This window comes from Sinocyclocheilus rhinocerous, unplaced genomic scaffold (genome assembly GCF_001515625.1).
Source record: "Sinocyclocheilus rhinocerous isolate Xijiao unplaced genomic scaffold, SAMN03320098_v1.1 scaffold468, whole genome shotgun sequence".
Lineage (NCBI taxonomy): Eukaryota > Metazoa > Chordata > Actinopteri > Cypriniformes > Cyprinidae > Sinocyclocheilus > Sinocyclocheilus rhinocerous.
This window is the reverse complement of record NW_015635305.1, coordinates 1,087,922-1,104,249: the sequence shown is the minus strand read 5'-3', so window position 1 is coordinate 1,104,249 and position 16,328 is coordinate 1,087,922. Positions and strand designations below refer to the sequence as shown.

General features: G+C 36.9%; 2 protein-coding genes across 4 annotated transcripts in view; one reads left to right on the top strand and one right to left on the bottom strand.

Moving 5' to 3' along the window:
- Positions 1-11,469, top strand: part of LOC107746800 (poly [ADP-ribose] polymerase 8-like) — a 37,144-nt gene extending 25,675 nt beyond the window's left edge. The window contains exons 8-26 of the mRNA XM_016561098.1: positions 7-67; positions 188-278; positions 1,159-1,225; positions 1,312-1,440; positions 2,664-3,246; positions 4,600-4,653; positions 5,067-5,162; positions 5,282-5,374; positions 5,485-5,610; positions 5,717-5,782; positions 6,082-6,149; positions 6,392-6,440; positions 8,055-8,167; positions 8,747-8,819; positions 9,273-9,342; positions 9,442-9,515; positions 9,644-9,713; positions 9,797-9,881; positions 10,138-11,469. Of these exons, the coding sequence (XP_016416584.1) occupies positions 7-67; positions 188-278; positions 1,159-1,225; positions 1,312-1,440; positions 2,664-3,246; positions 4,600-4,653; positions 5,067-5,162; positions 5,282-5,374; positions 5,485-5,610; positions 5,717-5,782; positions 6,082-6,149; positions 6,392-6,440; positions 8,055-8,167; positions 8,747-8,819; positions 9,273-9,342; positions 9,442-9,515; positions 9,644-9,713; positions 9,797-9,881; positions 10,138-10,240 (2,071 nt within the window). The 3' untranslated portion in view covers positions 10,241-11,469. The remainder of the gene's footprint in view (positions 1-6; positions 68-187; positions 279-1,158; positions 1,226-1,311; positions 1,441-2,663; positions 3,247-4,599; positions 4,654-5,066; positions 5,163-5,281; positions 5,375-5,484; positions 5,611-5,716; positions 5,783-6,081; positions 6,150-6,391; positions 6,441-8,054; positions 8,168-8,746; positions 8,820-9,272; positions 9,343-9,441; positions 9,516-9,643; positions 9,714-9,796; positions 9,882-10,137) is intronic.
- On the bottom strand, positions 8,346-15,669 carry LOC107746801 (probable E3 ubiquitin-protein ligase DTX2). Of its 3 annotated transcripts, none has more exons than XR_001640734.1 (5): positions 15,327-15,669; positions 14,138-15,088; positions 13,808-14,025; positions 13,506-13,675; positions 8,346-8,420 (listed from the first exon to the last, which is right to left on the bottom strand). XR_001640734.1 is itself a non-coding variant. In XM_016561099.1 (4 exons), exons 1-4 carry the CDS (start codon positions 15,339-15,341, stop codon positions 13,606-13,608), a joined length of 1,254 nt encoding a protein of 417 aa, XP_016416585.1. In that variant the 5' UTR covers positions 15,342-15,669; the 3' UTR covers positions 12,938-13,605. The 3 variants fall into 3 exon arrangements, 1 of the variants encoding a protein (XP_016416585.1); XR_001640733.1 differs by lacking the exon at positions 8,346-8,420 and adding an exon at positions 12,938-13,313; XM_016561099.1 differs by lacking the exon at positions 8,346-8,420 and having other exon boundaries at positions 12,938-13,675.
- Positions 15,670-16,328: the final 659 nt, after the last annotated feature.

Sequence of the window (16,328 nt, the reverse complement as noted above, 5' to 3'; positions counted from 1 at the left end):
ATACAGGGAATATGGTGCAATTGATGATGTGGACATCGACCTACACATTGATGTCACTTTCCTAGATGTAAGTGTTATTGTTCAGTGTCTTATTAAAGATAAATGATGATGATCAATGATTTTTTTAAAAAATTATTATAATTATAAGTTGTAGTGTGTGAAACTGAAATGATGTTTCTGTTCATAGGAGGAGATTGCACTTGCCTGGGATGTGATCCGGAGTGAACCTGTTATTGTGCGGCTTCACTGCTCCCTCACACAGTATCTGAATGGACCAGGTTAGTTCTCTCTCTCACTCTCTTTCTCTCACACACATACACACACACACACACACACACACAAACAAACTTTCTGTAATAGAATATCAATCTTATAAACATCTGTTGCCCTTAGTCAGGCTGGACGCCATATTGAATTGAACATGGATGAAAACAAGGCTGTAAGGTATAGACTTGCAGTCTTAACAATGGCACACACTGTATAACGATCCTAAATCGTGTAATTTTCACAACTCACATTTTTCAAAACAGAGTTTTTGGCTACTAAAAAAGTAGTTTGTAAAGATTTTGTTGTTAAACAACAGTACAGTCCATTGAGCACATTGTAATTCTATCCCTTACAGCTTCATTTTCATTCCTGTCAAAACTTCAGTCTATTGCCATGATTCCCAGCCAGGGGTACATAGAACTTTGTTAAATGTATAAAACAGTTAACAACTCTTTAAGAAAATCCTGCAAATCATTTTCTTGTCAACAATATTAGACTCATTTGGCCAACTTGCCTTGTTAGATGTTTTTATTCTGTGATCCTTTTGCATAAATACAATATGACTTGTTCTTCTCCGTGAGAGTCGTCTGAGTGTCCTTGCACTGAGCTCTCTCTGTTGATTGTAGATTTGTTCAGAATTACTTGCCTCAAGAACTTGACCACTTCAGTTCAGATTGCAGGAGAAAGAGAGAAGTTACTTGGACATGGCCGTAATGCCTGCTCTTGTTCCCTTTCCAAGATATTGCCATCATAAGTGGCTCATTTCAGAGTGACCTTCTGTTCTAGTGTTTTAAAAACCTCCAAATCAAACGTCTGTAGCAAATGGTTACATTATGTGGTACTTTATTTTGCAATACCTTTCTCATGGAAAATGTCATGTCCCGTTTCCAGTTCCCACTGTTGATGTGTTCCAAGTGTCTTCAAAAGACAGATTTGGACTTGGACATCAGTTGAAAAAGTAGGAAACTACTGGAAAATGTTTTCTAGTCTTAAATAGGGTTTTCTAGTGTCATTAAACTTCATGAGTGTGTCATCTCTTGGCAGGGTAATGCAAACCTTTGTCACACAGCAGTGGAAGTGTCAGAGCAAAGATAAACTCATCAGCCCACACAGCAAAAAGCAAAACGAGAAGAAGGTGAAGTCTCCCCTGCACATTTTTTCAACTCTACGCAGGTAAGAAAAAAAATCACTCCGCTACACCAGTACTGGACAGTTTATCAGATACAGGCCAACCCTAGTCCTGAGTTTTATATCCCCCTTTGTAACTCTTTATACCCAGGACCAAAGAAATGTTCACCAAGAAAATTGGTTGCTTCTGGTGAATGGTAACATATTTAACTAACAACACACATTAAAACGCTTAAACGCTTTCTAGAATTTTTTTTCTGTTCTTACTTATTGCTATTATTGATTTGTGCATGCCATTACAGAACAGTTCAAAACATTGAATCATTGAATCACCATTCAAACATTGAATCATTATTCTCTGAATAAGTTTTTACCAGTCTTAACCTTACTCTTAAACTTGTTTGTGCGCTCTTCTGTGGTTCATCTGTTTGACTGGGTTTCTACAATTATGAAATTTTAGAAAAATGTGTCTTGCAAAAAGTAATTGTATTGCCAATGTAAGGCTTCTTTTGAATAACCATCTATAGATAAAGATGTTTTCTGTCCTCTGTTTTACTGGAGTAAATTTGTCTGCCAATCAGCATATACAGTATATGAGTAAATTTGGTGATCATTTTTCCCCCCCATTCATTTCACATTTGGCGTGATTAGGCTAAACTTATGTCTTCAAGACCAGCATTTACTTTTATGTTAACAAGTGTGCCAGCTTCATGGTCTTCATGAGTTTATTAGACCAACTGGAGAGTCTGAGATGTAAGAGCTGATATATTCTAATGAATGACCCTATGATGAGTCAATGGTTGGTTATCAAACTGTTGGAACTGCTGACACAAATCTGATGTTTCACTGCATTGGAAAGACTCCAAGACTCCCTGATGAAATTGACATTGGGTTTGGCGTTTTAAAACCAGAAAGAGGAAATCTTACCTGAATGTCTTACCTGTGTGTGTGTTCTTTTTAAATGAATAATAAAATGATCCAGAAATGAAATTTAAGATGCAGAAAAAAACGGTGAAGCAATTTGTCAACAATGCTTAATGCTTTGTATCTCATTAACCTTGGCACAACCTACTGTAATTCATTAGTGCAAAAAACACGCATTTCCACTGCGAACTATGCAGACCTCAACATGAAAAATGAAATGGTGTGAATCAGCCAATGAAGCATTCTGAAATGTGCAGGAGTTGCACAAGCGTAATTGCACAACTTCTTTCTGCGTTCCTTAATTCATGTTGTTTGATTAATGTGCTGTTCTTGTGCAAACTCAGATCCCCCAGCTACCCTCCTCCTGGCTGTGTGAAGAGCAAAAAGAAGCTCAAACCTGAGCAGGATGGCATGTCGAAATCCCACCGTCTGTTACGGCGAACATGCTCCGGCACGGTGAAGCCAGAAATGGATGGCTGCGTCGGCAAGTCGCACAAGCTCCTGGGCCATTCCCTCTCCAGTGACCCGCGGATGGAGCAACATCAGCCCCTCAAGCAACCCCACCGGCTGCTGTCGAGGCCCTGCTCGACCGCTGTTAAACCGGAGGACTGCCCGCCGCTGCGGCCTCATAAACTGTCGCCGCGGTCGAGCGCGGCAGAGCCTCGCTGTGAACACGCTGCTGGCAGTAGCGATGGCGGTGCTTTGAAGCCCCACCGGCTCCTGGGCCGCTCCTGCTCGGGCAGCGTGCGGACTGAAGAGCTGGATGGCCTGAAGCACCACCACCGTCTGCTCAGCAGGTCCTACTCCAGCAGCACCAAGATGGGCAAAAGCGACATCTTTAAAGAGCATGTCACAGAGAGCAGACGCCTCTCCCTTACCTCAGGGCTAATCGGCATCTTGGCCCCATCACTCTCTTCCACACCTCAGGTAAGGATGTTTCCCAGAAGCTGCTTGGGATTTTGTCGTATGAAAATAGTTTCTTGAGATTACATAATAAATTAGACACTTGATTGTTTGTTTTGGATATGAAAGTATTATTTAAAAGGCACCTATTATGCCCCTTGTTACAAGCTGTAATATAAGTCTCAGGTGTCCCCAGAATGTGTCTGTGAAGATTCAGCTAAAAATACCCCACAGATCATTTATTATATCATTTTGAAAATGCCCATTTTGAGTGGAAGCAGAAACACGCTGTTTTCGCGCATGTATCTTTACATGCAAATGAGCTGCTACTTCCCGCCCCCTTTTCTAGAATAGGGTGCCTTCACAGCTTCTATCTCAGATAATCTGCCAAAAAACATCTGTTTGGTTTTTATGTCTATCGTGCTGAAGTCATGCGTTTTAAAGCCTGATATATTTTAAATTTCTGATATGTGACTCTGGACCACAAAACAAGTCTTAAGTCGCTTGGGTATATTTTTAGCAATAGCCAAAAAAAACATTGTATGGGTCAAAATTATCTATTTTTCTTTTATGCCAAAAATCATTTGGACATTAAGTAAAGATCATGTTCCATGAAGATATTTTGTAAATTTTCTACCGTAAATATATCAAAACTTAATTTTTTATTAGTAATATGCAGTGCTAAGAATGTCATTTGGACAACTTTAAAGGCGATTTTCTCAGTATTTTGATTTTTTTGCACCCTCAGATTCCAGATATTGAAGTAGTTGTATCTCTGCCAAATATTGTCCTATCCTAACAAACCATACATCAATGGAAAGCTTATTTATTCAGCTTTCAGATGATGTATAAATCTCAATTTCGAGAAATTGACCCTTATGACTGGTTTTGTGGTCCAGAGTCACATATATGGTTTTCTGAGCGCACACATTCTGTGAATGGCTTGATCTGAGACACTGCTTATGATTTCTGGGGATTAAAAAATAGGAGCGGGTGGATTTTTATCATTATAGGGTGGTTGTGTACACACACTGCCAACACACATTTATGTTCAAACAACATATAAAAGTGAATTTTGCATAATAGGTGCCCTTTAAAAATGTATTTACTGTAAAAATAAAAGTGAACAATTTCACAGTTAATTTCTCCAACCAGGCAGAGATGAGAGAGTTTAACAGGTTGAGGACAGGGCGATTTATTTAAAAAATGCTCTTGGAGAGAGATAAATTCAGTAGTTGAACATTTTTTTTTCCCACAAGTGTAATTTTTAGCTTGAGACATTGAAAACAACTTTGTGTATTTTGACTTGTGAATTTGGTTTGGAATTTAGAGGTTAGAGTTCAAACTTTTTTTTTTTTTTCCTGTTTTCTCGAGTAGCCAAACATCGGAGCCAAATCCATTCCAGTCAGAGACAGAGGTTTCCTTGTTCAGGTAAAAAAAAAAAAAAAAAATCTACACTTCCCCCTTTGCCTTAAGTTAATTCATTAATCAAACAGTATTTAGGGTCTGATTAATACAACTCTTTTACTTGCAAATACATGCAAAATCCTTTCCTGAAGCAAACTGAGCTTGAGGGCATGTGATTGGTTGCAGTAGTTGACATTCTCCAGTCATTAGTATTCTTATGACCAAAACTGAATGTGCAAGGAACATTTCAGGAAACATTCCTTTCAATTGTTTCAAACATGATGAAAATATTTGATTTTTCAGTGAACTGTCCTTTTAATTTGTATTAGGGATTTGGTGGAGCTCTTCTGGCAGCTGCTGATGTTGTATTACTATTATAGAGGGAAGAAATGTTACTGAACGGATGCTGTATGTGTTGACTTGATGTGTAATTGCAGACTATGGAGTATGCAGAGCAGCGTATCCCTGTACTGAATGAGTTCTGTGTGGTCTGCGATGAACCTCACGTGTTCCAAAATGGACCAATGCTCAGAGTGAGTCTGTTTGCTCTACTAGCAATCTTGGATTGATAGATGATGTAAATTCTTTGGATTAATTCTGGATTACTAATAACATTTCACTTCTAATGATCTTGTTTATATGTGTCCTACAGCCCACAGTGTGTGAGAGAGAGTTATGTGTATTCGCCTTCCAGACGTTAGGGGTCATGAATGAAGCTGCTGATGAGATTGCCACTGGTGCTCAGGTACACAAACAAACAACCAAAATAGACATACTTGACTGTAAGCACTCATATAGTCATTCTGCACATATGTTTCTAACCAAATATCTTACAATTTCTGTTTGTGATTACAGGTAGTAGACCTACTGGTCTCCATGTGCCGATCTGCACTGGAGTCTCCGAGGAAAGTTGTCATTTTTGAGCCATATCCCTCTGTGGTGGATCCCAATGACTCACAAGCACTTGCCTTCAACCCCAGGGTACTTAAAACACTAAGAGCATTTAACTTTAGCTTGACCGGTCTCTTTAGTGTAACCCTGCTATTCAGAAAGGAATATTACATTGATTGTTTGAGTTCTTCTTCAGAAAAAGGACTATGACCGAGTGATGAGAGCACTTGACAGTATCGCATCTTTCAGAGAAATGACCCAGGTATCAAGTAGAATTTTACAACAAGAGCATGTTTTTTTTCTGTGATTGTTATATTGTTTTGAAGGCCATCAGTCAATTAAAATAGTGGTTTTAATAATTTTATTTATTACTATACTATTTAATCTAATGTAATATTTAATAAATGAATCATATATAAAAGTATAATAATAAATTGCATTAAATGGACAGCCCTAGTTGTTTACAATCCCTATATCATGTGTAGCATACGACTTGAGAGAAATTTATAAGCCTTGACAGAATGCAATAACATGTTGACCGTTGACATGTCTTCTGCACAGGCTCCATACCTGGAGATAAAGAAACAAATGGACAAGCATGATCCCCTGGCTCACCCACTGCTGCAGTGGTATGACAGAATGACATTTCAGTCATTATCTACTCCACTCCTGTATTTTAACGATGTGTAAATGTGATGGTGAGCTCTCCTAACAGCTCTGATTACATGGTCTTGGAGAGTGTGTACATCCATCTTTATGATTATGTGATGAGCTATTACTCATTTATTGAAATACATCTATAGTCCTGCAGTAGAAGGTTTCAAACCTAATGGGGAATATGGCGTGATTCATAAATCCATTTTCTTTACAGGGTGATTTCCAGTAACAGATCACACATAGTGAAGCTTCCTGTTACTAGAGTAAGTCTTGTATCTATTTTATTAAGCGTTTGTAATGATGTCCTTGAATATTTCTGCTATCAAATGCCATAAGAATGTGCACATTTCTGGGATCTAGATTAAGATGATCAGGGTTAGACTTGGGGTGATCGATCTTGAAGATGTCTACGATCAACTTTTCAAGGAAATCGTAGAGATCATGATCTTTTATGTCCTCATAATAATGTTAAAACTACAGCAATGACTGCCTACTAGTAGATGACTGTGGCTGGTCAAATTATATCACATGTCTCTATCATGTGTATTTTATGTGTGGTGACATATTTAAAAAAAACTAATCAATGAGTGAGTTAGCAGTAGTAGTGGAATACATCAAATTTTAGTGTCAGGTTTTTCAACTTCCAAATCAGTCCAATTATGTTGTGTGACTGTCATAAAATGCAGTCTACTGTGGGACACGCTTTATTTTAAAAAGAGCGCGTTGACTGGGAAAGAGCCTGTTCCTTAGATCTGTACATTCTGTCTTAAAGAGACAGCATCCTAATAAACCATCTCCTGTCTGTGTCATAAATGTTAATCAAAGAACAAAAGACAGAAAATCACTCGCTGCTCTTGACTAGATCACTGTATAATATTAATATGAATCAGTGTATATTTGTTTCATACAGTAGCTATGTTTCCATCCAAAGATTCAAATTAAACTTATGCGCAAAACTGGAATATTGCATAAAACATTTGCGAATAAAGCACCGTTTCCATCCAACGAGTCAAAGAGAACAAAATCCTCACTTCCTGCAAACTGGTACTAAATATCACTAAGAAAACTAGGAGAAGCCACTGAATATAATAATTTTCATATATGATAAATTACTTGCGCCTCAGAGCGAGCCGTTTGGGAACGCAGTCGTGTAAGACAATTATAAAGAAATACTTTGACGACAGACTTTGCTCAGGCATTTCGGAATGACCATAACAACATATAGATGCTGTGATCGAGATCGGTCCGCTGCTAGTCAAGTTATCCCGTCTCATAGCTCAAAGTCACATGACTTTTTCAATGCGCATGGAGGAATTGATTTGGTAAATGTGTTTCCATTGTAGTTTATGCAAATTTTTTCTTATCGGATAAAAAGTTTATCCTACTCAAATGTGCACAAGTTTTTTTATGCGCATTTTTAGAATTTATGCGCATCTTGGCGTTTCCATCCAGCATTTTTAAAAATGCGATATTCCAAAATGCGCATAAAAATAGGTGGATGGAAACATAGCTAGTGATGCAGTGTTTTAAAGTTGAACTCAGGCTTTAATGTCCATTTTGTTTGTTTAATGCAATACTGTGATGTTCAAACAGATAGACTCGTTCCAGTCTGGATATTCTCATTAATGCATCTCAAAATTGGTAGACCGTGGTTTTGTGCGATAAGATCTCAATATGATCTTTTTGGGAAGTTTACCCATCCCTAGGTTAGACTAACTGGCATCACCTCCCTAAGAGAGAACCATGACTCATTTAGAAACCATTTGAAAAGTTTTAAATTCAGAGGAACTTTTCAATATCTCAGTCTCAAGCTGAGAAAATGATTAAGGCGTAACGTTTCAAGTGTATGCTCTTACATCTTGTTTTTCTCACAACAGCAACTGAAGTTCATGCACACACCCCATCAGTTCCTCCTGCTCAGCAGTCCACCAGCCAAAGAATCCAACTTTAGGGCTGCCAAAGGCCTCTTTGGGAGCACCTTTGCTTTCCAGTGAGTTCCATTTTAAACACCCAATACAGCATTTACCTAAGAATCTTCAGATCTGACCCACATCATTACAAATTCATGATTCATGACAAGGAAAACGTGTTTTATCTGGTCCCTAAGTATATTACAGTATCTGTCCATTCTTGCCATTTTGGCAAGCTCTTGGCAGTTTTGTGTGCAATGTGAATCAGGCAGTCTGTGAATGGTCTGTGGGTGTGCTGAACAAATGTTGTAGATGCCACAAGCCTGGTTTGCACTGCAAGACATAACAGAAAAGCAATAATTTCTTACTTCAAATGTTTTATGGCATTGTGATTATGTCCACTAATAATAAATATTCTAAATTTGGAAGTACATTTCAGTGTCACAATAAAAGGAATCCAGTTCCAGCTGTCTTAACTAGTTCAGTTGTTTTTCAACTGTACAGCAAGCGAGTCATAGAATTCAAATCTGTCTTTTGCACAAGTCTAAAAGCCACAGCTGTGCAGGTGTGAAGTCTCTTGCTGACTTGAGAACACTGGTTGTTGATTTTCCAGTTTTTAAAAGACAAACTGACTGGCTCTTTCTCCCTCTCTCTTTCAGTGGATCACACATAGAAAACTGGCACTCCATTTTGAGGAATGGTTTGGTCGTGGCATCAAACACGAGGCTTCAGGTACTTGCATCTAATTATGATGCAGATGCATTACCCACGGTGTCTGGTTCTTTAAAGAGACCGATCATAAAAAGGGTTGAGGGGAAAGATGTTTTTATAGAAAACAAGCTGAGATGAAGTGTGGATGAAGCTGTTTTTTTTAATAGTTTTTATAGTGTATACATACATGCATAATGCATTATGTAAACCTCTTAAACATCTGAGCAGACTGATGTACACTGACCTTTTTACACCACATCTCTAAATTTATGTAAGAAGGAACTTAAGAGGTTTATTCACTGGATGTTTCTTACACCAAAATATAAAACTTAAATGTCTTTAAATCCAGTTGTGTGTACTGTATGAGGTTACTGGGTATTTCTGCAAACATATTTCACCAAACATATTTTGAGAAGTTAAACAGTTTGCAGTGATTTAACTCAATGCCATACTGAATCATTGTTTTGTTCGCAGCTCCATGGCGCTATCTATGGGAGTGGAATCTATCTCAGTCCATTATCAAGCATATCCTTTGGCTACTCAGGTCTTAAAACCTTTAGGAGCAAAACTCCTCTACTTTCTACATAAATATATGCAATAAATGTATAATTGCTTGACATAACTGTGTCTTTTTGTGGAACAGGGATGAATAAAAAACAGCAGAAAGTTGCTTCAAAAGATGAAACTGCTGCCAACAAGTCCAATATTAATTTGCAGGTATTTCGTTTTTTTGGTATTACTACTTTTTTTCCCAATCACCTGACACGGTCATTATTAGAATGCCTTTCTTTAAAAAAAGAAAAATTCTTGGCATCCTGAAACCTGCAGGACTTTTTTGCTTTCAGTCACAGAAGAAAGGCCAGAACCCGCAGTTTCTGCAGAGCCGCAACCTGAAATGCATAGCCTTATGTGAAGGTACACATTTAACAAAGATTTATACCATCATCTGCAATATTTATCATGTTAATAATCACTTCTTTTTTATATATATGTAACAGTTATTACATCTCCAGACCTGCACAAGCATGGGGACATCTGGGTAGTTCCAAATACAGATCATGTCTGCACACGTTTTTTCTTTGTGTAAGTACATTTATGTCTATCTCAGCATATATCTGTAAAATTAAAAATTTAGTGTGTACCTCACATATTGAATGCATTCATTCCATCAGAACATAAAAAGCAGAATGTGTTAATAGCAAAAGTACTGAACCTAAATTGAACTGAAAGTCTTTTTTTTTTTTTTTTTGCGAACTACAACTAAAGAATAGCAGAAAAATCTAACTGAAAGTCTCTGTTTTTTTTGTGTTTTTTCCCCCTTCAACCACTTGTGAACTAGTTATGAGGACGGACAGGTAGGTGACACAAGTATAAACACACAGGACCCTGGCATTCATAGGGAGATCCTGCGAGTCATCGGCAATCAAACGGCTACTGGATGAAAGAGTTTGAACACAATACCGCTGCCTTGACCTCTTTCCCAAAGCTGGACATTTGAGCGTAGGAGGCCAATACCACATGTATTTTTGGTAACCCCAAATACACACACAAAAAAACAAGAAGCATATTCGCAATCTTCAGAATACACTATTTCTACTGTTCCCCTGGGATACATGCATATTTACACTGGCTATTCAAACTATTACCATTTTGCTAAGTTTATAAATACAAGGTAGATTTTGAAAGAGCATGGTATGTCTCTCAGTTCAACTGATAGACTACTTATTTTTTGTAAAGAATACAAAAAATGAAACACTTTGAAGAATACAGTATTTTGAGACTTTCCTGGAGAAAATACAATATTCCTGTGAGGATATGCGCCATCTGACCTTGTTTACTAAAGAGTTGTACTTGTTAAAGTACATTAATTTGTGCATACAAAAGGTGTCTACTGTATATGCACTTTATTTTTCTTAATGTATGATAGTTGTTTCAAACTTCCATATAATCTTAAATGCCTTTGAAAGACAGACGTATTTATTGTTTGACAGTGCTGAACACAAGCGAGCAACTCCTGATGTTGACTGCATTTACAGCTGATGGAGAGCTTTGACAAGTGTAGTTTAAAAACAAAATCCCTGTGCTACAGCTAATATTTTCTGCTACTTAAAAGTAGCTGTCGGTTTACAATTTCTAAAGGCCTCAGTTTAGAATTTGCCCAGATGTACTGAACCTGCCACTTCATTAACATCGTCATTTTAAACGTACAGTATTGCTGTAACGTTTTCATTTGAGTGACTATACCAAGTATGAAAAAAAATTAAGATTAAAAATACAAAAAAATGAAAAGACTTTATATATTCAGCAGCGACAACTAAACATAAGATGCATGCTGCTTTCCTTACGTTTTCAGATTTTTTAAAATAATGGACAAAAATCGGCACCCAATTGTAAAATGTCTTTGAATATTTCAATATAAAACTTTTTTGTAAGGTGATTTTAAGGCAGAATAAGTGTTTGCTGCTTGTTGTTTATACATTGTAATGTATTAACAGAAGGTTTAAATGTGCGAGTATTCTGTTCAATTTTTGCAATTCTTTATAGTGATGTTTAGACACCTCTGTGGTTGTTAACTTTACTTTCGAAACATTAAATTGTTCGATCATTGAAATCACTAAATCTTTTTTTGAGAATGATCACCCAATATTGGTATAAGGAAAGGTAGTTTGGTTAAAATTTATTAAATTGTATTAAAAATACTATACGAGGAAATGCAACTTTTACATAAAGTCAAGATGTAGCACCACAACGTTTTTTTTCTCACTTATGGGCAGAATTATGGGTTTTATTAAAATATGGGCACATTAAATATGTGGTATTGATTATTTTGTGTGCTGAAAAGTATTTTGTATTTCCCATGGGACTCTGAAATACTGGTAAATTCATATGATGTTCACTTGCAATATATTCCATTGACTCCATTATAGTTTCAATTGAATAGCAACAGCTTAATATTACATTAAATCTAAAGTGAAAGTTTATATAATCATTACGCATTGTCAAGTTTGCCATTACTAAAAAAACGATGTAAATCAGATTAATTTTATTGATTATTCTTTCAAATCCACAATCTAATCAGTTAATAAATATTGTTTAAATATCTTTCAAGGATTAAGATGGGGGTAGTTCTTACATGCATGTACACTCATAACTGTTGCAAAACATCTAACAGCAACTTATTTTTGTTTATATTTTTTCATTGTGATGGACCATGTTCATATGTGATGGGTCTATTTGTATAGTTTTGTACATTTTCCGCACAATTTGGTTAAAAAGGATCATGCTACTTAGCATTTGGTGCCTTATCGATAAGGATTTAATGGCAAACCTGACAGTACTGTCATATATGAAAATACTGTATATAGTGTAAATAATGCCACAGCAACATGGAGGCCAAATATTTTCTGTAGTACGTTTTTACTTTTTCCTTATTTTGCGAACGGATCAAGCTTTTTGGCTTTTTACAAGTTATGGAAATAGTAGCTTATGTATCTGTTTCTGTTCATTAAATTCAGATTTGCCAATAATTCAGACATTTTTGTCTTTTTTTCTTTCTAAATGAAATCACATGTAAAACCCTAAATACTGCAGAACACCAGTTCAAGCACACAAGTCTGCAGCCTTACTAGCCTCACTCACCTTGATCCGGAGCCATTTTCCAAACGCAAGAGCCGTTCCTTTGTTACAACCATGAAACACCTGGCCCGTCCACAACAAACAACTTCAAAATGGCTGCTGACAGCATTAAGATGTAGTCAAAATATGTTTATGAGGGGAAAAGCAGTGCATGGCGATTTTTTATAAAGTTGTAGAATAGATCAGCCATTTCATTTCAAGAGTCTGTCCTCTAAAGCACAAATACAAATTATTCCAGTGGTCCTATTGCTGTTTTTCTCATAAAATCTTATATGTTACTAATTTAGCTGTACCTCTGTAAATCAGTGCTAGAACAGGCTAATCATTGACTCAAGTTGGCCAAAAGCCAGGACACTTGGGCCAGGTAAGTCATCGATTATTATTATTATTTGTATATGATGCCTAAATACCAGTAAATCTTTCTGCAATGTAGCATCTTTCTGAGAGGGGAAAAACAAAGCATTTGAATTTAAATTAATGAAGTTCATGTACACTTTTGCATTTCATCCTAGTTTTAATACTACAATCCACCAAAATCAAAACAAAGGTAAACAATAAATGAACCAGAAAAAAAAAAAGTTAATATTAAAAAGCCTGATATCAATGGGAATGGTTTAGTGTTACTAAAATGACCTGCTCTTGGTTTGATTAGTTTCTCATGAACACTGGTCATGAGTTTTTTGCTGCCGAGGCTCTATAATTTTCTATACACTACATGACACTTAATTTTACTGCATGTTCATCCATTTAAAAAATCTAATCACAATATAATATAGCAATGATTATTTTTAAAGTAAAACAAACAAGGTATACTGCATACATAACATCATAATAGTAGATTTTCTTAGGGGCATTTTGAAAATGCTGTCACATGTGATGCTGCAAAAGACATTAAAGCAATGGTCAAACATCTCCTTGTTAAAACAATGAAAAGGTAGCGCAGTGGAATGCAAAAATGCACTGAATAACCCTTAACTCTGTTTCTCTTATACTGCTTCATGAGATTCATACATTCAAAACTGTGTTAAACATTAAGAATGCCTGTAAAAAAAAGAAAGAAAAGTGCTTTACCTTGATTAGTGATCACAAGACTTAAATATTACTTTATTCTTGTCCTTGTTTTAATATGACTACTGGTTGTAATAATAGTGTCTGAACTGATTACAAGTAGTTAGTCGATTCCTTTTGCTTTCAGTTCATCTTGTACTCGTTTCAGGTAGTCTGGATCTGGGTAACCATAGCTACAAAGAAGAAAACATAATTACGACCCTTATAATAGCTATTGTAAATTAAACGGTGCTAAAAATAAAAGGGCTTGTCTCAAAGAAGGCAACCACCCAAAAATGATGACAACACCCAAACTGTGTACTCACCAGGTTGGCCCTCCATAACGAGACGTCTTATGGTGAATGTCATTCCAGGTTACCACATTGTTCTGTCCAGTAGTAGATGAGCGTCCAATGGTGAAAGTGAGTCGCTGGTCGAATGCCCTCTGCAGAAGCTTCAGTACCTTATTCCCCTCTGTTGAGTAAGGGAGGTAAGCTATGCGGGTCGCACCCTGGTACGGCATGCCTGGGTTTGGGTGTTCATCCTGCAGAGTATGAGGTAATCAAAAACAACATTTCAACCGTGTAACTGATTGATGTCATAACGAACAGCTTAAAGCAGAAGAATGTCTAACACTTCATTGCATTTGTACTCACCCCCTGATATCCACTTGGTATATGGTAGTTAATTATGATTGTACCATATCTTTCATATCCAGGTAGAGAGGACCTGTCTGATGAGACAGTCATGGTTCCTCCTTTTGGTTGCGTCCCTGTAAGACTGCCGTATATCTCTCCGCATATCGGACAAGTTGGCTTCACATGGAAAGCTCTCTCCAAACAGTCTTTACAAAATCTATGTTTACATTTAGACAAGACTGTGCATTCAGATATCTTGAGTGTTTCCAAACAAATTGGACACGCCTCATCTTTGGCTTGGTCTATGGATTTCTGTTGTTTCACAGGTTGCTTGTAAGGTGTGTCATTGACTTTTGTTTTATTTGGGGTTTGGTAGTGTGAATATGTCTGTGCACTCCCATTCGAAAATGTCTCAAATCTTTCAAGGCTAATGAAGTTGCCAGTCAGTTGCAATCGCCTTTCATCTTTATGAGTGATTAGGAGTTCTGGAAATTCTGCTTGGCAATGCGCAATAATTCCTTGACTGCAATCGTATGTCCTAGTTTGCAGCCCCGTTGCAATCTTTTGATACAATGTTATAAACTGTTCTCGTGCAAACTGAGCGTGAACGCTCTTACCAGACGGAGACATAAAGGTCATATATCTATCATCTCGCTTCATGATAACCGCATTCCTTTTTTTAATTATGTCAAGTTCCTTGGATTTCATTTTTTCAATGTAATCCATAACAATGCCATCAACCTTAACTGGTTCAACTACTAAAGAGTTACTTTGAGCTGGTCTCTGCTCTTGTCTTAGATCCCTACTTCCATCACATGTTGTTGGCACAATTATACGTCTCCTATACATATCTTCAGCCTCTCGAAACGACCCGCTGGCAACACCATTCGAATCTTCATATTTGTGTTTCACAATCTTGCTTTTGCTTGAAACTGAATTTGGCGGGTGTAGTCTCACTGCAGTGAATATCTGCAATGAATTTGAAAATAATAATTATAGCTGATTTATTAACAGGGTATCTGCATTTGTTTTAAAATCAGGCCTTTTTTAAGAACTGACTGACGTCACGCTTACGTCTAAAGACACTAATAAACAGTAGTAGTAGCGAGTAAGTAGTTTAACTAACTAACTGGAGTCCTGACATTAAATCCTTAAATGATAAATAATATCGTTGACAGGGTTTTAGCATGACTGTTAGCAAACTCACCTGTGGCAGGCTCATCTCTATCTCCACCTATGGCGTCGTTCAGTTGTCAGGGAAATCAAAACAATATCAAGCGGGAACAAAACGAGCCAAGAAGACCTAACGTACCGTAACCGTCAAGAAGTTTGTTTCAGTAAAAAGGTAACGTTATACATTGTTTTCTAAAGAGTAGTACAAGTTGAAGCGCTTTTTGTTTGGTCCAATATATCATCACAGTGTCACTCAGAACACTGTTAACACTTTTTGAATGTACACACGCTGCAGTTTGTTTCACTTTTTCAAGCAGGAAGTCATCAGTATCGGGTTGCCAGGTCCTAGTAAAATCCAGCCCAAAGCCGCCTCAAAACCCGCCCAAAAGGAATAAAAACGAGCCCATTTGCCTTCGTCCAGAGTTAACAGATGCAGGTGTCAAAAACAATATTTTGCAGTTAGTGTTTAATATTATAAAGACACGGTTTTCAAATATTTAAAAAAATAAAGTAGGTAATTCTACCCACTTAAACAAAGTCCTTTTAAGGTATTCTATAGTCTTTGATTTAATATAATCTAAAAGATCAGTTAAGGTATACGAGTATCGTTATCGGCTACACTGGCCTGTATCTGTATTGAAACGACAATATATAGGCTAGATCCGTGGAGTAAACTGCACATGCTGCCAGGAATTTAGAATCAAAATCTGTAATGCCTGAATCAAGCCCTGGAAGTAGGCTAATATGTTTACATTTAGTATTTTTTTTACATATTTAGTATTATAGTAGGCCTACTAGTTGAACAAAATGCTGGAAATGAGAGTCATTTAGAAAATAGTCCATCCTGATTGCAGAGGTGGACAGTAACGAGGTACATTTACTTAAGTACTGTACTTAAGTACACTTTTTGAGTATCTACTTTACTTGAGTATTATTTTTTCTGGAAACTTGCTACTTCAACTTCACTACATTTGAAAGACAAATATCGTCCTTTTTACTCCGCTACATTTATATCAAGGTCCCCAAGTAGAAAGTC